The sequence below is a fragment of the Anoplopoma fimbria genome, chromosome 17 (genome assembly GCF_027596085.1).
Source record: "Anoplopoma fimbria isolate UVic2021 breed Golden Eagle Sablefish chromosome 17, Afim_UVic_2022, whole genome shotgun sequence".
In the NCBI taxonomy this organism is placed as follows: Eukaryota; Metazoa; Chordata; class Actinopteri; order Perciformes; family Anoplopomatidae; genus Anoplopoma; species Anoplopoma fimbria.
Window position 1 is genome coordinate 16801144 of NC_072465.1, and position 22307 is coordinate 16823450.

The window sequence follows — 22307 nt, forward strand, 5'->3', positions numbered from 1 at the left end:
CCAGATGCCATCGTTTGACACAAAGCCTTAATGGGTTGTAATGATCTTCACCATCGGGGATCTGCAGAAAACAAGAGGAGCGTCTCCTTCGGCCCCTATGACGCTTCTTGCTCTCTTACAGCTACAATCAATCAAATTATTTTACAGCAGCAGCTTGGCTGGGAAAGAACAAAACGTTGAAATAGACTGGACAATCGATATGTTTGCAATTTAAGCATGTAGGGTTGAAACTCCAGTAGGCCTTACTTGATTAATAAAAATCATTGATACAAATTTTTTTGCAAACCATTGATGCTAATTCCTTGAAAAAGTATTGATGCATATTCTTTGCAAATTATTGATGTTGTTTCTTTGATAAATCATTGATGTCAATTCTTTGCATCGTTGGTGAAAAAGCTTAGTCTAGAGCAGGGGTGTCCAAACTACGGTCCATTTTTAATTGGCCCGCTACAAATTCTAAAAACATAATGGAATATGGCCCACACATGAACTTGCACTTAATGCTGCGTTCACACCAAAAGCGAAGCGAATATTTTGCGCGTCTAGTTTACATGTAAAGTCAATGCACAGACGCGAATATTCGCCAGTAGATGCGAACTCGAGCCTGGCGGCGCGAATCAGTTGACATATTCGCGGGACGCTGTGTTCCGACAGCCAATCAGCGTTGAGCTTCTCCTCCTGTCACTCTGTCATCGATCCGAGCTCCGTTCACAAAACAGGCATTTTAAAAGTGATTTCCTTCTCCTCCTGCAAAGAGAACTAACAAAACATGAATTCTGACTTTTTACAAACCACCATCATTATGTTGTTATTTCAGCGTCCCTTTTTGTACATTTATTGCAATTAAATCACAGTAAAATTGTTTATTTTCGGTTCATACGGCTCGAATAAATCCACGTTAGTTAATTTGTTAACAACCCCAATAACTTATTTGTATAACTAGCTTAAATATACCCATCCCTTTGTCCCCCTATTCTCTCTCCCCCTCTCTGTATACAGGGCTGTGAAGGGTCACCATCCTGAGTAAGAAGCAATCTCAGGCTGCTGTTTTGAAAATGAGCTGCCAACCATTTTTATAACAAAATAAATGAAAACCCATTAATGGAAAGTTGTGATGTTTTTTTCTTTAAGCATATTCAAATATCAAGCATAATTTACCTACATCTGATTGATTTTGTTAACTTTAATACACTAGAGGTGAGGCGATATACCTCTCCTCTAGTGAGTGGCCCAGCCTTTCGTATATTTTTCTATATGTGGCCCTCAGTGAAAAAAGTTTGGACACCCCTGGTCTAGAGCCTTGAAACACAGAATGTAATAATTGGCACTTAGATTATATAACCTAACGACTAGTTTTGACAGATAATATTAGTGTATGCAATTTAAACAATAAAAATGAGAAAATAAAATAAATTATTTGTTTGGTCTAATCTTCTTTTTTTTGTATATTTATTGCTCCTAAATAAAGCACACATATTTTTTATCCCTAGAAAATTGATAGCTGCAGCCCTATACACATGCATATAATAATGCCACAATGGCTTGCTTGCTTCGGTCAGTAAAATGCAGACAGTGTACGTGATCAGGAGGGCAGACAATCAGCCCTGTGTCTTCCGGGCACAAATGCCTCCTGAGCCTCTAAGGGATAATTGCCCGAAAGAAATCAAACATTGTCAACAGAATTACAGCGAATGCTAGAGGCACACATTGTCCTTAAGCATACACAGTCGCTAGTCCCAGACTTGCAATAATCAAACTCATTGGGGGAAAATGTGCTACACGATGGATGCAGTCTGTGCCATTAGGGAAGAAAATGTCCATAGCTGTAGCCATTGTCAATCAGGTGCTCAAGCAAAACAAGAGTGTTTTGTGTTGCTTCAAGCGGTCAAAGCCCACTGTGGCATTCAAAACCCAGAGATGTATTAGCTAATATTGGTTGCCTGTTGCTAGAAGGATGCAAACAATTGGGCCGGCAGATTGTTTTCTGTGTAAAAGGGAATGGCAGGAAAAACTAAAACAAAAGCAGAGATGACAATCTGCCAGAAACAGAATGAAGCAGAAATCCCTTTTGCCAGCTGCAGTACAGTTTTTTTTTTTAACCCATTTAGATAATCCATGTTGTATCACAGATTGTTTGTACAACACATAAAAAAGGGGTTAAAAAAACAATGTATTCACACATTTGCTTATGCCAAAATGCACTAAGAATAACAACAGTCTCTTCCTGTATGCATTGGTTCATTTTAACAATAGCAAAAGAGCTGTACCAACCAGAACCATTTTGGCACCATGATACAAATAATATACACATAACATTATTGTTATATATACACGTTATATAACGTACGTTATCTGCCAAAACAGATCCAGATTATGCTCGTTTGAAAAGGACTCTCTCAACAACATGGACATTTAAAAATCTCCATTTCTATTACACATGTGACAGGAGTACCCTTCTCTCACTGTACAAGCACATGCTATGCGTCATGAAATAGTAACCATGACAACTAATGTATATGACACTTGTTAGCGCTCTCACAAGGTTAAAGGCAACCTCAGAAAAACAGCAGAACTCCCTGGACTCCTGAAGCTCAACCTCCTTAAGACATTCAGTTGTAGTTCATCAGCATCTGCACACATCAAATGAACACACATAGACGCACACACTCACAAAACACACAGACACACACACACACACACACACACACACACACACACACACACACACACAACACACACACACACACACACACACACACACACACACACACACACACACACACACCTCCAGCCACTTAAGACAAGCTCAGCTCTTACTAATAGTTGCATCATTACTGGGGATTAATTAAACTAAGCACTACATCAAGCCAAGTCCTTCCCTGTACTTAAAGTCGATGCATTACTGTCTCCAAAAATGCTCTCCACTATGTTGTGAGCCACTTACACAGTGTTTTCCAAATCAAATGCATTGTTTGGCGGGAGGTCACCGAGTCTAAATGGGTGAAGTCATAGACGGCTGCTTTGTTACCATCAGACGTATCAATGCACTATAAGGAACACAGGGTTTAACATGAAGTGTGAAACAAAGAGGGAGGGCTGTCTCTGTGGCAGACACTTGCAGCATATTTGAAGGCAGGTTGTGAAACAGGAGGGCTACACCGTCTTTGATCAGGGAGCATAGGAGACAGCACCATGTCAACAGTTTACTCTCATCCATGTCAGCTGTCCCCTGTGGGCAAAGGATTAAAGCCACAGCATCTCCGATAGAGCAGAGCAGAGCAGACAGACAACATAGTCGGCGTTGGGCCTGAAGGCGACCGAGGGGAGCTGCACAGCATTCAAACGACGTTCATAAATCTTAAATCCAGAAAACACAAGTGAATGGCAACTATTTAGGTTACCCGATAGTTGAAATGAGATGCTATATACAGAGAGTTTGGCCTAAAAGATATTTGTACGGTCAGACATTGTGAAACTTAGCCTGATTTTTACATCTGTACGTTCTAAGGAAGCATGGAGGAAATAAAAAAGCATCAAAACACCTACAGAACAACAACTTGTACAGTGTCTCGGCATACAAAAACATTTTCCTTTTTTCATTGCCCTGAGGGCAGTTAAATCATCTACACCACCATGAAGCAATGCTATTTGTTCCATAATATCACACTCAACAACAAGCTAAGAACCCCTGAGAGCCCTTGAAAAACAGCAGCATAACAACAACCACAGGAGCGTTTAACTTCCATTAGTCATTGGGGGCCGGAGTTAAAATATCAATCTTATCAGCAAAGCTCGCATCATGTATGTGAAGTAGAGTAATGCTAGAATGTCCTTATAGCCGGGAGGATTGTCTGGGATGGAAAAGTTATCAAATGCCTCCTGCATTGACAAAGTAATTTACACATTAAGTGCTGCTGTTAAGCAACACATTTCCTCAAGCCTAAATGCTCACAATAAGCATGGATGCTATTTTTGCTTTAATGTGATTTTGTTCATGTGTATTTGCTCAATACAGTTTATTCCAGATGCATTAACCCATAAATTGGACCAAAATTTAACAAATAAACATAAATATATTCAGATTGCTGTCCTAATTGTGTTGGTACTGCTTCTTCAAAAAAATCTATAACAAAACAAAATTGTCGCCCTCATTCTTGACACTAAAATAGTGCTATTGCTTGTCCTATTATCACCAGACATGACATCCAGGTGTTCTTATGTTGAATAACTAGCAGAGAGACCTATTCAGGGGACAGTCAGCTGTGCAGATCTCCCCATAGATGGCTATAATTAAAGGCTTCTCATTCATTTTTTTTACGATGAATATTATTTAACTATAAAGCAGGGACACACTTGGTGGGTGTATTGCTGGAGACCCCATGGAGTGCTTTTTTTGAATTTGATGCCATTTGGACACGTGACACGTTCAATGTTAATAATCAAGCACAAAGCTCTCTGTGTAGCAGCGGGGGCGGGGCTTCAGGACCCCGAAGCTGCTCTCACATATTGAAAACAATCCCAGCTAATTTTTTAAACAGCTGTTATTTGAAGAAAATGAACATATATTGGGAATCTAAACTGTTATTTTCTCAAATGAAAACAAGTGATTTTGGTTGGGCTTCGGGGTACAATGATTTAAAATAGAACTACTTTTCATATATTAACATTATACATCTGTAGTTGTTTGGGGCCCCCTTTAGTTTAGCCCCCAGGCAGTTACATGCCTAAAGATAAAGACTGCCCCTGGTGTTATTCAGGTGAAACAGACAGTAAGCCTATTTTACTGTTGTTCATGTAGAACATGAACAAAGAAGCTCTGTGTTGCCTGTAAAGTTGTTTGTATGAGCGGTCCTCAAGAAAGCTGCAACAAAAACACCACAGGCCAAGCATTCCCGTTCTTAACAGGAATGTTTTGAACTGCAATGTACTAGTTAGACTAAATGAACACTAATTAGGCCCGCACACAAGGATTGAGTCATCAATGAATCTATTATTTTTACCCAGCCACATTGACAGACTGTAAAGGCTAAAACAGTCATTATGCTATATTTTGGTATTATCAGCAAATCCCATGAAAAGACCGAAACCAACAAGGCATTAGTCCGTCTCTAAATACTTCACAGGATGTATATAGTGTATTTGTTGGGGACTATTTTCAGCTGCACACGTGTGAGCAGGATGGTGTATGTGGGTTTGCCTCGAAATAAACTACAGCGCCCGGGTTCATGGTAATGTAGGAACATGCCAAGAAGAAACAATAGTGTGGCTCTGATGTGTTTTTAAGTGTTTTTGGGAATGGCACAGAAGATTAAGCTTTGACATTCTCACTCTTTACTGGGATCAATTAATGTTGTGTGTTGGAATTCATTTAAGGGCAATAGAATAGGGCTGGGAGATAATTCACTTTTGTAATTTATCGTCTTTCAATGGAATCAAATTGTGTTGAAACCATGTAACATATTGTGATACACAACTATATTATCTTAATGGATAAAAACAAGCTTATATTGACAGAAAAATACTCAGAAAATCTAAAACTCCTAAGTTCAATCAAATTAGTCTTTATTTGTGTGCATGCATGTTAACGGTCAGTGTTAAACTGTCTACAATATCACTTGAAACTTTTCTGTTCATGTGCACTAAAGTTCTTAATTAAATGAGAAACTACTCAGTACTTTTCATTTTTCATGTAATTCACACTGACTTAGACTTTACTGTGTAGGTATGTCATATAGCTTATGTATATAATTAACTACTTTAACATGAGCTATGTCGTGATAATCAAGATATGAAATGACCTCTATCGAGATAGATCTTCTATCCATACCACCTTGATAAATGTTATACAACATGATAATCATAGTATAGTAAACTGGCAATGACACGAGGCAGTGGAACAGCTAAAAATCCCCTGCGCATTACTGGTGTTTCTTTGTGTTGTCAAAAGTAATTATCACAGAGAAAGGATCAGTTTAATTAAGTTTAATAATCGAGGCAAAGTGAACTGGGCTCACTTGCACTCTGTCAGCGATGAGTTACGTGCCCTCACACTACTTCACTTGTCAAGCAGGTGCTCTAAAAAAAAAAAAAAAAACTAAATGTGAAACAACACTACCTTCCCCGAAGAGCCCACACTTTATTAAGTGTTTCAGCAAAAATGTACGATTCAATAACGTCAAAGTTTTCAAACTCGTCAGTCAGCGTTGTTATCTTTGACATTTTCCTCCAGCATTGGCCTGCTTCACATTCACACAGCTGCATACAGACACTTCCACAGTAGTTATGGAGGGAGAGGGAAGCACAACTCGTGCACGCCATCCATCCCCATTTTCTCATCTTTTCCTTCAATTACAGGGAGAGAGAAGGCATATCATGAAATTTACTAATTATACAAACTGCAGTCTTAAACTCTTTTACATTATTCTGTCTGAATTAGTACTAAAGAGAAGGGAGCTGTGTTTATCAGAGGCATCGCGGGTTTATAGAAGGGCAGACTCTCAATGCAGAATGTCTATGTATATGAGGAACAAATGTGCATACTGGGGGAGACAGCTGCTGGTACAATCTCATCTGCAATGCATGACGTCTGTCAAATGTGAGAACATCTGCTTGTCTTTCTGTTTTGGTGAATAACTAACGCATGTATTTATGACAAACACACCTCCATTTCAAATGTGCTCATTTTATTTCAAATGCCAAACACCTGACTCAATCGGCAGCGTGTGGAGGTTTACATGGTTACCAGTGAAAGTCAAGATGGTAAAACAAGGTCCGGGGACGAGCATAGAAAGGGGGGTAAGTGGAGCTTGATTTTTGAGAGCGCATCTGTTTCTCATTCCTCGGGAAGTGGGCGATGTGGCTCGATATTCCCGGAAGTGTTTGAGTCACACAAGGACCTCGGACTGGAACTGCCAAGATCAGCCAAAGATACGGAACAGAGGGAGCAGAGCCTTAGGGCTAAAACATCAAGCTCAGAAATAATAAAGCAACAACTCAAATCCCAATGCAGAATATTTAGGCCTACACAGCTAAAAGCAAACTAGCAGTTTCAGCAAAGAGGACATCAGCGCCCTTGGGCTGAAAAAATGCAGCCACATTAAGTGAAATTAAGCCCATTAGTCTACAGTTAAAATTGGTCCTTCAGTAACTCAATGAAGAATAAGACTTAAATGAAAAAATCCAAAAACTAATTTTAAAACTTCCCTCGACGGCACGTCTTAATCTATTTTTTTTTTCATTTGCATATACGAGCTGGTCTGTGTGCATGTCAAGGCCTGTCTGGCTTCTTTGTTCATCATGTTAATTGACAGGAAGTGCTGCCACACATTCAACGGAGCTGAGCTTAGACGTTTTTTGTGAATGCCATGCAGGGCGCTGAAAACCCTAAAATACAACTTCAGAGTGAGATATAGAGAGATAGTGAAGTGACAGAAACTCAAACCCAACTTTTAAATAAGTCGAAAGCACGAGCACACACACACACACAAATACACACACACACACACACACACACACACACACTCGTAGGCATTGTGTGCATTGCAGCCTTGGACCTCCTCCCTAACAGAAAACAGTTTTGTTTGTGTTATATTGCAGAACTTCAACAACAAAGCAAGCAAGAATAGGAGGAAGGTCAAAGGGGGCGTGCTAAACTTTCTCATTATGCCACACTTGCTCGGCAGTCTTTTCTCTAAATGTAGCTGAAGAAATAATCAAATTCCAGTGCGTCAACAACTCTCAGCCCACTTGCATTTCCTGCAGTTTCCACCCTCTTAAAACGGCTATATTGTGAGTATTCATATTACCAGTGCTTTAATAATACAGAAGTCAGAGGAAATGAAACCTGAGCAGTGCAGTGTGTGATGGGCTTCACTGTTCTTCAACCTTTTACTACAAGGAATAGTGTAGTGCATCAAGCGACATGTATAGAGCATGTGGGCGAAAAAGGTCTCGATGGAAGTCTCCAGTGTATTCAGCCTTACTTTATAAAAAAAAGAGAAAAAAAAGAAAAGAAAAGAAAGAAAAATATATAACACATCCTGGCATTTATTCTCTATTCATAAGAAGCTGGTAGAGAACTATTGTTCTATTGTTTGACCACAATTGACTCTTTTATCAATTAAAACGTCATGACTTCCTGTGGAGAAGTTTAACAAAGCCATTCACATGCAGTCTGAACACAATGGATGGCTACACCTCAGACATGGTCACAGTTATATAGTAAATCTGAATTGTGTCAGTGGGCTTCTAGGGCAATGCTGCTAAAGTAAGGTAAGTGCATTAAATATCTGTCCCTCACTGATTGAGTGCATCAGGGGCTGTGATGAAAACCATTAACAAGATTAAATAAATATGGGGCTTGTGACCTCTTTACAACACCAGCTTTAGCTTGTTCCCCTTTCCAATCTACAATAAACAATCCTCAAACTTTTTCCCCCACACGCATCGGCAGGACCTTACATAACAGCTCTGACAACGTGAAGAAAATTTACTGTGTAAAGTGAGGTTTTCAATTTTCAATATGTGGCAATTGGATGGCTTATGAGGTCATTCCTGAGGACACGGTGAGCAGCCCTGCGTGAACTGGCTCGTTATTGATCCCGAAATTATATCAGCTGCCTCTGGTGGATACATTACCCTCCTCACACATCACTGGTGTTCATGAATGGTGACGGTTGATTGCTGGCAATGTAAATGGTTCCATCTAACGTAACAGGTAAAGCGTGACACTGATACTGCCGGGCTGGGTGATTTAATCGCGGGACACCCGGGATGTTAATGAGTGTTGTTGTTGCTCCGGTAAAGCGATTTCAGCTGTAAAATAAAACCATAATGAAGCTTCAAATTCAAGAGAATATGTGGAATCAAATACCAAATAGGAAATGTGCTTCAGTAGAAAACCCCGGCCTAGTACTGGTGAAAAAAAGCTCACTGTCCAAATGACTCAATGTTGGCCATAGATAGTAGCACTCTATGACTTTGCATGCATCACTTCCAAACAGGCTCTTCCTGTGTGCCCGGGGCCATACAAGCAGTCAGACATGCTCCCTTCCTCTCTAAATGCTTTTTGGTGTTGAACTCTAATCAATACTTGAAGGTTGTATTTAGAAACGATAAATAAAACCCTGAAGATGAGGGCACTCGATACCTCTTTAGCAGCCTCAGTAGTGTGCAGTGTACACAGTTCTTTTTTTTTTTTTCTTATTTTAAGAACTTCACAAACAAATACAATTTTGCTCGAGAAAAGCAAGGAGCAAACACTGAAGCACAGAATACACAGAAGCATCCAACATTATTTTATACTGCATCACAAGTGCAAAACAAATATATTTTTTGCTTTATGATATAATACAATGAATGATAAAACTGACATTGTTTCATGTGTCTCTGCCGTTTCTTTTTTATTTTTATTTTACTTCCTGTGTTCCCCTAGACATTAAGTTAAGGTCGCAACAGCATGTCAGCAGTGTTTTTGCTGCATGCTGGCTCCATTCTTGCTTTAAGTAATAATATATCAATTTTTTTGTACCTTTACGCTTTAATTTAAATGATATTTAATTTGTTCAGTTAGTTGGTTTTTTTTGCACACTGAAGCTGTAAATATTTTCACAATTCATGATATATTCATCATCCTCTGTTATGTTTTAATTTCATTACACTGCCTAAAAATATATCATGCTAAAGTTCAAGAAAATAAAACAATTTCATTTTCACACCAAGATATTGTCGGTCTGCACTCATCCCCACCCTTTTGGTGACTAAAATTGTATGATGTTTCCAACTGTTATACATATTAATTTAGCTGTGAACGGAATAAAGACACATAAAAATGCAACACGTTCTTGTCATCTCTGGACCTAAATCTGTGATTTTAAGTGTGGCATTTCTTTCACTCTCAACAACTGTAAATGCAGAGATTATATCGGATGTCCACACAATATGCAGCTGATTAACTTTAGAGGTACAGTGATGGAATAAATCTATTGGCATTTCACAATAAGACAGCCACTAATGAGGACATCTGCTCGGACCATGGCTCCTCCGCATTCACACACTTGTTTGGCCTTGCTTTCTTACGTGGTTAGCCTGGTGGTTGTTTGTTAAGGTTTGAAAGTGAATCCCATTCTGGTCAAATCAACAGCAGACTCCATCAATAGATGACCATACAATTTCTCCTCAAGCTTGTCTGAAGCCACCTTGGCACCAATTTCAGCCTACATATAGTCAAACTTGCAGCAAAACAAACCCAAGGCTAATGAACTTTAGATAAAACGCACACAAGAGCAGGAGCGAACAAAGGCTGAAAAACAGCATTCAATAGAGCTGTGCTTGGCCGCGACTCAAGGTAATGATTCTAATCAAGCAGCAACACCACAGCTAAGTGGTGAAGCCGATGTGGGAGTGCATTTAGCAGCAGTTCATATGGCCCGAAACATCCTCGACGAAGGAAATGCAGCGATGGATGAGAACCAGATTTAAAGGAAAAATACGTTTAAAGGAGAAACTCTTCAGTGAGGTACAGAATTTGTACAAGAAATAAGGTTCTCAAAATGTAGCTTCACATCTGATGGGATTAAAAAATATATATTATTTTCATTAAGGGGATATCGTTAAGTGTGTTAGCATGATTATCATCACAGCCAACCATGGTGGTGGCTGCAGGCTTGTCGTTCTCTCAGCTCTACCTTTCCTCCTTGGTGCAAATTCAAAAACGTTAAATACCTGTAAAGATTGCATTAAACTACGTCTGTAGAGATGCACCGATAGACCGGCTGGCAAACGAAACTGGCCGGATATGAGCTGACCGGCCATGACCCATGTCAGGCCGGTCAGTCTCATATTTCAGATTTGATGCCGGTCACATCTACACACACGCACACGCAGCTGCATGATTGTTTTATGTCGGCACACAGCGGAACAGACGGTATCGTTAAAGCGTCTCACACACAACATGTCGTCCGTGTGGAAGCTCTTCAGTGTTAGTGAAGAAGACGAGTCCAAAAGAAGCATCTGAGGAACAACCTATGTGACCTGTTGGACGTGTTGACACTAGCTCTAAGCTGATTACTAGACATAGTTTAAACTACCAATGCCAATGATTTGTTTTAATCAAAGCAATTATTCAAATAAAAATACAAGAATGCATTTCTTAATCATTTGAATTGTTTTATGTAAATAACCATCGATGGCGATAAGAACAGTAAAAATACCTCATTTTGAATTGTTGACTGTTAACACTGACTTTGGAACGGTTCAAATATTTTTGTTTTGGGGGTTGAAATGAAGGTGGACATTTTTACTATTTTGACAGTTTTTAGATTAAAAGATTAATTTGAAAAGTAATTGATCAATAATTAAAACAGTCATTAGTTTTAAAACATTCCCTAAGAAACCTGTGGTGTGATGTCACAGATTCTATAGCGGTGTTTTTCCACAGTCTGTGACTCTAACACAAGAACATTTTTCATTTTAACATTAATTAAATTCAAGTCATATTCTGCTGCCTTTAATATTCCAGAGCGATCTTCCCTATCTTTGAAAAGCACCACTTGTCATCTTGGGTATGAAAACAAACATAACAAAAACAAGAGTTGTTGTATTAAAAGATTCTCTTCAAATATGAGTCACTAATATTTAGGCAATATTTTCCTACATTTTAATTGAAAGGACATTTTTGCTTAACCAGCAGCGCCATTAATAAAAACACTGCCATTTGCTGTAATCTGTCCATCCACACCAGTTCTACTTTGAAAAGTATCACAGCTATCTAACACAGAATTTATAGAAACGCTTGCATTCAAAGCATCTAAGCTGTTTCCAATCATGCCTCTCTCCTATTTTTATACTCTAGTTCAGGCGGGCCTGTCTGACCTGACTGCAAGTTAATTGATAATAACACAGCGATGATGAGGCTATAATGACACTCTTCAAATGGCAGACACGTTGGAATAAATCTTTCAATCCTGACCTTTAAAATAGGACTTTTACTGTATATTTCCGAGTCTCCTGTAATCACAAATCTAGGGCAGCAACTATCAATTCAACTGCTAGATTGATTGCTTTGCCTTTACAATATTGGAAAATGGTGGTTAATGCCTGTTACAATTACCCACAGGTCAAGGTGATGTCTTCAAATTATTATTTATTCCAACTAAGAGTCTAAAACCCAAAGATACTCAGTGGATTACAGTGTATGGCCAAGAGCAACTATCAAATCCTGAAATTTGAGAAGATTGAACCAGGGAATGTTTACCAAGAGTCTTAAGCAACCATCAAAATAGTTGGTGATTTTTATAAAGTTTTCACTCAATCGACTTATTGATTAATCAACCAATTGTTGCTGCTCTACACAAATCAGCAACCTTCTGTTAGAAATGAGAGCGTAGAGTAAGTGTTACCAGCGCCAAGATGAATGTCCTTAATACCACCCTCTGAATCCTCTTTACCAAATAAAGAATACTCCAAATCTCCTATTGCAAGGACAAATATAATATCCATGGGCTTGAATACAAGATAATCTTTTTGTTGTTTAAATCTGAAAGCAACCACTTCCATTTTATAAAGACGGCATTCAGAGAGGTCACTTGTAACTCTAAACGTTACAGCGATGCGGATGATGCCTCGATGCCTTGACAACCGAGGGGCTGTTGAGAGGCAGAGTGGTTGCTAGCTCCCATCTTCCTCGCGCTGGCTGCTAAGTGTTGGGGCAGATGATCCCTGGAGTCCCTGAGTGACTAGTGGATACCTGGGGATTGGTCTCCTCCGCTGTGCTAAACACTTGTGCTGTGTGGTTTAGTAGTGACAATATAATACAGTAATGCAATATACAAAATACAGCAGCTATCACACCTTCACCTCGCACCGGAGTTTGACAGATGAAGCATACACGCGGGAATCTGTACGGCTAAAATTACCCGGGATCAACTAGGAGGTGTTTTAATTTTAGTTTTTACAGATTCACCTGTTAACCATGTCGACTTTTCAGCGTTTAATAAAGACGAGCGGTGTCTTTGTTGAGGAAGCATTAAACAACGTCTTCCTGAAATATGAAAATGTCAAAAGGAAAAGGCCATGGTATTCCAATCCCTAGTTAATTAGGGTTCCACTAGCGGTATGGTTTGGTTGTTTGTGTTGAAGAACAGAAACATTTGCATTCCCCAAAGGGGAACATGTCAACAGGATCGATAGGGTAGTCTCTTAACTCCTTTTCTGCCTCAAAAAAAACTATCCAACTCAGCACATCCTCTCCCTTGGAAGCCTCTGAAATTTACCAGAATTTCACAATAGCTGCCTCTGTCATTATTAAAATACCACACATTCCTCTCACAAATTGAATTTGCAAAATAGTTAAACATCCAAAAGTAAGCTTTCAGACACAATATAATAAACACGTGGAAAAGGCCAAACACCACCTGAAACACTTTGCTTTTTAATAACATTGTAAAATACCAATGACACTTCCCCCCCCTTCATTATTGTTTTTGAGCTTTCTGGCGAAGTAGAGAAAGCTCCCATGGAGACGAAGTGTGTGAGAGAAACAAACAGAACATCAATCTCATTGGAAACCCAAAGGAAAAGAGCCTGGGGACTGATCTCTCAGGGTGTTAACTTAGGGTGGGGGGGGGGGGGACGTTTTCGACAAGGAATTAATGAAGTGGGTTTAGCACTGGAGTGGAAGAGAGGATAGCAGCTCGGTGTTAACCTCACTATTCCTCTTTATTTACCACTTATGTCGAATACTTAAGATGAATGTTCCGCGGTGAACAACAGTACAATTCAACACTGTAATATGATATATCCATATTTGTGCATATCCCAAAATAAACAATACATCATGCTATGCTGCATCGTCGCGATATGTCAAAGCAACCTGCTTATCTTACTTACTTGAAGAAGACATTTAAATTCCAACAGCCCACATTTTTCAGTGCCTCAGTCAATTTATTTTCAACTGCCTTTGTTACTACTTCTTCTTCTTATTTGGGTGATTTGGAAGCTTCTTGGTTATAGCTTAATCAAACAACCATTTGGAAAGATGGCAACATTTTAAGAACTCTTTTGGGTATTAGGGCGCTGGTAGCGACGGCTGTTTTTCCCCTACTTAGCAACGGGCCTTTCCAGACGTCCTACAGTCAAAAACCTTCAAAAGGCAGAGATAGTTTATACAGCAATGAGATGCATTATTGTCTGCTCTCATAACTATCTACATGTACCCTGAAATGTGAGAGTATTTTTTTCTGTAAATAGATCAAAAAAGCCTGAGCTGCTGATTAACAGCTGCTAACCCCGAAGATAACTAATGTTAGAGCTGCCTTTTAAAAATCACACTCACTGACTACTAAATAATAATGAAAACAAGGTACATAGTTTATATATCCGAGGACATATAACCTGTTGGTCACATTTCTCTAATAACCTAATTTAATGGATCATAATCAAACATCTCGGACAATATGTTTGGCATTTATATACAAGAAATCAACCATCAGCAGATATTTTAACATATGTTTAACTCTCATATTGATATTGGCCTCTAATATCTAATATCCAATAATAAACAACTATCTTCAATGACACAGCTAAAGCTTCTCGTGGCATAAACCAAAACCCTGTGTTGTTTGCTAAATTAAACAGTCAAAGATCTAAGCATGCCGGAATTTCAATCTAAAGCATTATGCTGTTTCATTTGAACAAAACATTTGTCTGTCAGGACAGTTATATTATACAGAACGACAACCACTGTAGAGTGTTGAGAGCTGGGTAAAGACCACTTTTTCTATATATGAAGACTGTGGTGAACACAATTTTGAATCTAAAAGCGATCTAATGCAAAGTAACAAAATAGGTATACACGGGTATATTTCAGACATGTTCTACAGTAGCTCAAAATACCTACAAAATTTATGCAACGGTTAAAATTAAATTCATCAAATGCAACTTGACTCTCAATGCACGGGCTTATTTTGCATTCTGCAGAGCACCTTGAGTTTGATAAAACATGCACAGCCTAATCCCATATCTTCAGTGATTGTCGCCATAATTCACGGCAGAGAAAATGAGCCCCGTGGATGGGATAGCCTACTTTTGAATTTGCTTTTTTCCTCGCCTCTGAAAAAGACAATCTTGAATGTAGCCCACCAAAAAAAAAAAAAAAAAAAAAAAAGCACAAAGCAAACGCATGCTCATTTGACCCACAATAGCACAATGCAGGAAAAAGGGGGGAATGAAGCCCGAGGGTCCCATTGTGTCCACTCTCCAGAGGGCAGAGTTGACTGACAGTCCAGCTGTAAGTAAAGCTGACACAGTATCACATCGCGGCAAGACTGTTAAAAAGGGAAAGAGGACGTGGCAACTGAAGGACACAGGACATTTATTGATATGGCTCAAGTCCTTGAGTGCAGCAGTATATGTCCTTCAGTGACACTGCCTTATTGCCTGGACATTAATCACTATTGTCATGAAGCACAGGAAATAAGTACACTCGTTTCCCCAAAAGCATTCATCCTCCCTAGTTTCAACCAGCCTGGTCTAATCTGGTTTGTGTTTGTGTGTTTGTGTATGTCTATGTGCCTTTTTGGTTGCATGTTGCTAGGACAGATGAAATGATTTGGAGTGAAGTGGCTGTGAGTCATTCTAAAACATTAAAATGCTACTGTGACCAGCTTGGAGTATCTTGGCTGAAGACAGAGTGAACTCAACCGTACACACCGAGTAATGAAGTGGAGACTGATTGCCTTGATTAACATAAGTTATACAAATAAACATCTTAATCACAATTAATGTCAAATTACTAGAATTCCCCCTTCAATAAAGCATTGTTCTCATAATGTTGGGCTCATATCCACTGAAACATTCCACTTCAGTATTAATGCCAGCATCTCCATCTCGGCCTTTTGGTTATGTTTCAGCTCCTTGAAACGGTACGCTAGGTATTGATTTTCTTCTAATTCAATTATAATAACATACAACTAGAGAGCAGTGAGAAAACAAGGTTTAGGTGGTAGAGTATATGTACTTTGTCTGCTTTGTATCCTGCATGCACCTTGCAGGGGATCAATGAAACTACTTTCCTCTAGCGGCTTTTAAAAAATGCAACTTGTTGATTTTTTTTAACCGCTAGTAGCGCTATGAACCAATTTTTTTGTAGAATTTCATGTTATAAAAATATATTCTATAAATATAGACAGTTTTATTGATTTGATTTCTTACTGCATACTATGACTCTTTGGTGTCAAAGCACAAGGCAATGTTACATCTAGTATGGGAATACAGAGCAACTCTGAAACTAATACAAGGTTGCAAATGTTTACTTAGGCTTGCCCTGCTACATCCTGGGAAATTATGACCAATTTTTCAAACAGCATTTCCCATCAGTGAGGACATTCTGCAACATTAACATTGAACCCAAAATAAATCATTCACACTCTTCTACGTACAAGAAATCATTTCAAACTTTAAATTATGCTTGCTCGCATTTTGAAAATTTGTCTCGCTCCCCCCCTGACTGTCTTATCTGCCACCTCCAGAAATACAGTTTTTATTTACCTCTAGTTATACTAAAGGACATTCATTTCACATGGTTATCCTAGTTTTCAATGAAGCGTTTTGTAGCATAAATAAAACTGACTTACTTACTACAGTTTTACAGGAAACTGAATAAAAAAAAAAATAACACTGGGGTGCTTTTCCCATACCACCACGGTGGTCACTGCTTACCCACCATCATACAACACACTGAGTCACAACTTTCCTTAATAACAAAATGACATTGTTATTTTGAAGTTTATCCAATCTAATTAGACACATTGATAAGCTGGTCATTGCATTTGAAAGCAATAAGCAAAGGATGAGCATCGCTGGCTAAAAGGATAAACAGCGAATTATCTGCACGAGTGAAAAGTGATTACATTTGCAGTGTTTCCCCATCGGACCATTTAGAGGGTGGCACAGGCAGCTGGCCGAGAGGCAACAGATAATAGTGCGCTGAGCCGGTCCACGATCCAGACTGAGCATATGCTACTGATGCAGTTTTAAAACCAGGAGAAAGTTACTTTTGAGTCAGTACTGTACATATCAAACCAATTATCCAGAGAATGTAGAGAAGGACCTTGATGATAATGATGCTGTTGCCAACATCAGTGATGTCCAGACAGCTGGCATCCTGCTGGCACAGCAGCACATCAGGACCTCATTAACAACATTAATACCATGTTTGCTCACTAACATTCTATTTGCAGTGGACAAGGATGGTGTTATTTGAAAAAAACAAACATCCCTACAATACAGTACACACAAGTGAAAATGGTCATTATATCTGTCGAAAAGTAGTAATTGGTTTTTTATTTCGATTCCTAAAATGACGTTAATTTAGGTCCTTGTCTTTGCTACAAATGATTCCCCAGCTGTATCGCAAGGCTTCACGCCTTTATCCATTTCTGTATAGCCATATTCAAATAGCATGCAATCATTTCCTCATTACTTAAGTGATGCAATAAAGTGAATTTCTATAATTAATGACAAGCTATGCTTCTTATGAAGACCAGGGAGCTGCAATTCCACCCACACAACTTTAAAACAAACAAGTAGAGTCTTCACCAACCACAAATATTCCTCTTACAGATTTTTTAGCACCATATTATTCAAGGGAGTGAAATATTAGGAGAAAACAAACGAGAGACATTTGTGTTAGTGAGAAAAGCATGGAAGACTGCTTTTTCCAAACAGGGCTGATCAAAATTCTCTAGGATGTCGTGAAAAATCAATGCCAGATTCATAGACAGCTATGTCTTTAAATCCGGCATGCATTGATTTAAGAAAAGAAAATAATCCCCGTCCCTTTCAAATCTCCTCTTTTCATGTGAACAAGCACCGGCTCGGTATCACTCTCTATGATGTAAACTCTAAATTCATATTATTAAGATTTAGGTCACCCGGCCTAGACGGTAGATGAATGCGTTCTGTGACAGTGTACAAGTAGTTAAATTGGATTTATTCTCCACCACCTTCGAGCCGGTCAGCCTGTACTGCCTGTTTGCTGCGTGTCAGAGGTCTGTTGAGACATGCCATATGAGAGAAGTCAGACGTGTTGGGGGCCTGGAAGGCTACTGGTCAATAAAGCTGCAAACTAAGAACCAGGAAGCAGGGAACTGGGGGATTTTGGGGCAGAGTAGGGGGGTGACTCAGAGAGGAACCATTCTCCTGTGTTACATCACTGCTACTTCACTATGGGAGATGATTGGTGCCACAGAATAAAAACATATGAACTAGAAGACCTTCCGGTGGCTACAATTTCGAATGATATTTAACATAAAAATAAGTAGCTACAACTACTGCTCCTACTTTAAGTGCTTCTAATTGGATGATGATACAACCAGACTGATAAACTAGTGGGTAATTGTTATCGGACTATATTAGCTTATCACATGTCTATAATTGTGCATGTTCGCTGACATGTAATAAATGTGCAGTGCAGAAATGCCAGTAAAATTGTGGTAACATCCCATAGTTTGTCCACAAGAGTGCACCACATTCATTTTAGAAGTGTAAAATGTCTTCCTCAGTAGAGAACTTACGTTTTCACATTTGTCTAATAAACAATTATAATTATAATGATTATGATTATATTTAGGTGTCATGATGTCATACCTGCCAATGTATCATTATTTGATGGTGATTTTATAACTCTCAAATATCTAGGTATCAAATCAGCAAAAATGTGGGAGCTACTGGCAAAATCTTGGAAAAGCAGAATTTGTGTGTCAAAGTGTGTTATCCCTCAATCCAATATTAGCCCGTACCCAAACCAGTCATCTGTGCAAGGTTAACCATGGCCTTAGATTAACGTGAATCTAAATCAGGCCCTGTTCCAAACCTACAAAAAACAGCACTTTGGGGGGGAAAACTATTGAAAAGCAAAGCACCTCTCTGTGAATCTGTAGGAGATTTAACCTATATATATATATATATATATATATTCAGAATTGTTTTCAACATGGTCACATACTGCTCTGTCATAGCCATTATTGAAGGTTGGGATGGCAACACCTATGAAAATATGACCTCATATAGAAACACTAGAATGAGTCACTTATTTGGATAGCTTTAATAAACTGGTGTTCAGCCAGCTTCAACCTCTGGCTGCACATCAGTAATACTTCACCTGTTAACATCCAACCAAACCCCTTAACCGGTATCTCTCTAGTGGTGCAGGATCTGATGGGTGCAACACTATTCATCTCAAACTGATGGACCACTGAAGCCGATATTCTCCAGGACTATATCTGTGCACCAGTGGCATTAATCACCCCTCATACTTGCACATCCATCCACGAGCCAACAGCGCTAACTATCTCCCTCATCCTCATTTCTACCTACGCACATGACAGCACGCAGACACGTCAATTATACATCCACATAAAACCACGTCCACAATTTGCAGTACGCCTATAATAAAACTTTAAAAAACTGAAACAAAAACAACAGGTTTAACAGATTGAGAAAAGAAAAAACACTGCCAATCTCCACGGGAGATAAAAGTGATTCCCCCCCAAAAAAAACCCTGTGGCTGTTAAGTGCCTCCAGGACGGATGTATCATCTCCCGTTACATGTCCTGAGATGTGTTCATTATGGGGACACCATGTTGTATGAATAACCAGTGTTTCAGCTACCATGTTAAGCGCCGGGGTCAAACAGGAGTTGTTTAGTCTGACGTCAAAAGCAGGGGGATAGTTTGCGCCATTGTCCAGCTGCCTGATCAATAACACGCACACACAAATCACGGAGCCTGAACGCCTCTCTGCGTTCACACCGCGGCTGGACGTGAAACTCGGCTCGGCCCTGTTCCGAGTGGAGCCCGGGCTAAACGGAGCAACTGAGGGAAAAATGTCGTTTATCTACAGTAAAAAAAAAAACTTTTTACCCCTTTATTATAAAAAAAAACAACAACACAAATGCAACACTGTGGACTCTCGGTAGTTAGGCTCCACACATGAACAGCTTACTTACCAGGATGGCAGTCTTTGTGTTTGGGCAAGGTTAAAAACATTAAGGGTAAAATCCACCAGTAACTCGGTTCCCGTATCCTCCGCATGTTAGACTACTCATCGAGAGCAACAAGAAGGCAACGGGTGACAAAGTTTGAGTCTTTTTTCTCTCTTCTTTATATATATATAAAAAAAAAAAATTAAAAAAAATCACATACACACGACCGAAGCAGAGGCGAAGTTGGCACAGCAGCCACGAAGGCAGAGCATCAAAGTACTGGTTAGCGATTCAGTAGAGTCACTGTGTGTGTGTGTGTGTGTGTGTGTGTGTGTGTGTGTGTGTGTGTGTGTGTGTGTGTGTTTTTCTTCTTCTTCTTCTTCTTCTTCTTCTTCTTCTTCTTCTTTAAAGCGACAAATTGATTCGCCTCCAGTCCGAGCAGAGGCTGCCTTTAGCTTCGAGGAATAACACGATACGTGCGCTACGGCGGTGAGAAAACTGTTCAAAATGTGCTGGACTCCGCCGTGCCTGTAGCGGGCTTCCAGATGGCGACATTCCCGTAGTGAGGAAAGGGTCAATCGGCGACCAATCGCTGTCTTTAACTACAGGGGGAGAAAAGCACCAAAAAAAAAAAAAAAAGTGGTCGATAATAATATTGATCACACGCGGTCATTATTAAGTGATTATCCGCGGCGGCAGCGTGGCGAAGGGCAATGCACAACGCGAGGAAAAGTGGTGCTGGAAATGTCCCATTCTTCCACCCAGGAAGTGGACTAGCGGTCAGGCATGCATGGATATCTGGCTGCTGGTCCCATCTACAGGACGGGCTGCGAGAGAGAGAGAGAGAGAGAGAGAGGGGGGGGGAGAGAGAGAGAGGCAGCCAGCTCGGGGCGGGAGCAGGGAGGGAGGGGGAGGGAGGGAGGGAGGGAGGGAGGCGGTTCTTGGATTTGCTGAATGCAGAACGAGTCGGAACGGACCCAGAGTCTGGATCCTGCCTATGGTGCCACGATAAGCAGGACTACAGAAAGCCACTGTTAGTGGCTCGTGTCACATTGTCAAAATCACCAGACTGGATTGTGTTGCCTCTTTTAAAAAAAACAAAAAAAACAAAAAAAAAATGATGCATCAAACATGTTGCATCAAACATGATTAAAAAAGGCCATTTTTGAATCCTACAGAGGGTTGAAGCCTTGTGCAAAAGGAGAAAATACCCCCCTCTTGCTAAACCCACTGATTCCAACCCCCATCCAGTCATCTCACTGTTTTGTTGCTTCCTCCCAGGCCCCATTATTAAAACGACCCTCCTGTGGCCACACGCTGATGTCCCTTTGCCTCCTGCTGGCAGAACTGTGAATGGAATACTTTAGCAGTAATCATCACCTGGAATATCATCATGTGCGGGTGTGTGCTGATTGGAGAATTAAGCATCCACCAGTGACACTCCCTTAGGTGTATGTGTAGCCAGTGGTCTTCTCGCAAAACTATCCAGCTGGACATTTAATTTGAGGAATCTGATTAAATTTCTCATTTAATTACCCGGTTCTCTGCAGGGCCATTGAAGACAGTCACAAGGGCCCTTTGCTTTTAATGTGGGCCATCTGCTTCCTCTCCAAAATGCCTACCTTTTCAAAGCTCGCACAGCCTCGTGGGCATCCTTGTGCGTTCCTCCGGGCTGCACTACCTCCGTACACACTGCAAAACATTAGTCATCAGACTGTATTCTGACTGATCAAGTGCAATTAACCTGAACAGTAGTTCGGTTTTTTTTGTTTTGTTTTCTGTCTCGGTCTGTCTGGTGACATGACAGAATGGTCCTTTGAGTAATCATGCAGACTCCCAAAATGTTTCGACACGTAGACTCAGGGCACTCACCATTATGTCTAGAGGGTTGAAAAAGACATAAAACATCACAAACAGTGCAAATTACCATATACAGTTACATAGTTCTTATGTACATGTTGTTGATCAAACATGTATAGGTATCATGTAAGGTAAGATTCCTATTTCATTTTGACATAATAATCTCAACTCAAACTGTTTCAGCAAATGAAATATTTATTTATTGGAATATGCATCCTCAGAAAAAAACAATCTGTGTAAACTTCAGTAATAGAATATCCAAAATGAAAAAGATGGCAGCTTTTATGTCCATAATTTAAGCAATATTTCCACAAGGCTCTGTGATGCACAGTGTTTTTTTTTGCAAAACCTTGTCTTGCAGCTGTTTTGAAATAAACCATGACGTGATCCAGGTGCATGGTTTTAACAAAAAGCATGTAAATGTTGTTTTTTGAAAATAATTCATAAATGGCAATTAAAAAACAAC

General features: G+C 39.7%; 1 protein-coding gene across 1 annotated transcript in view; it reads right to left on the reverse strand.

Annotated features, from left to right (window-relative positions):
- ca16b (carbonic anhydrase XVI b) overlaps positions 1-20313 on the reverse strand; it is a 94852-nt gene extending 74539 nt beyond the window's left edge. Inside the window, exon 1 of the mRNA XM_054616290.1 lies at positions 20006-20313. Coding sequence (XP_054472265.1) covers positions 20006-20090 — 85 coding nt within the window. The 5' untranslated portion in view covers positions 20091-20313. The remainder of the gene's footprint in view (positions 1-20005) is intronic.
- Positions 20314-22307: the final 1994 nt, after the last annotated feature.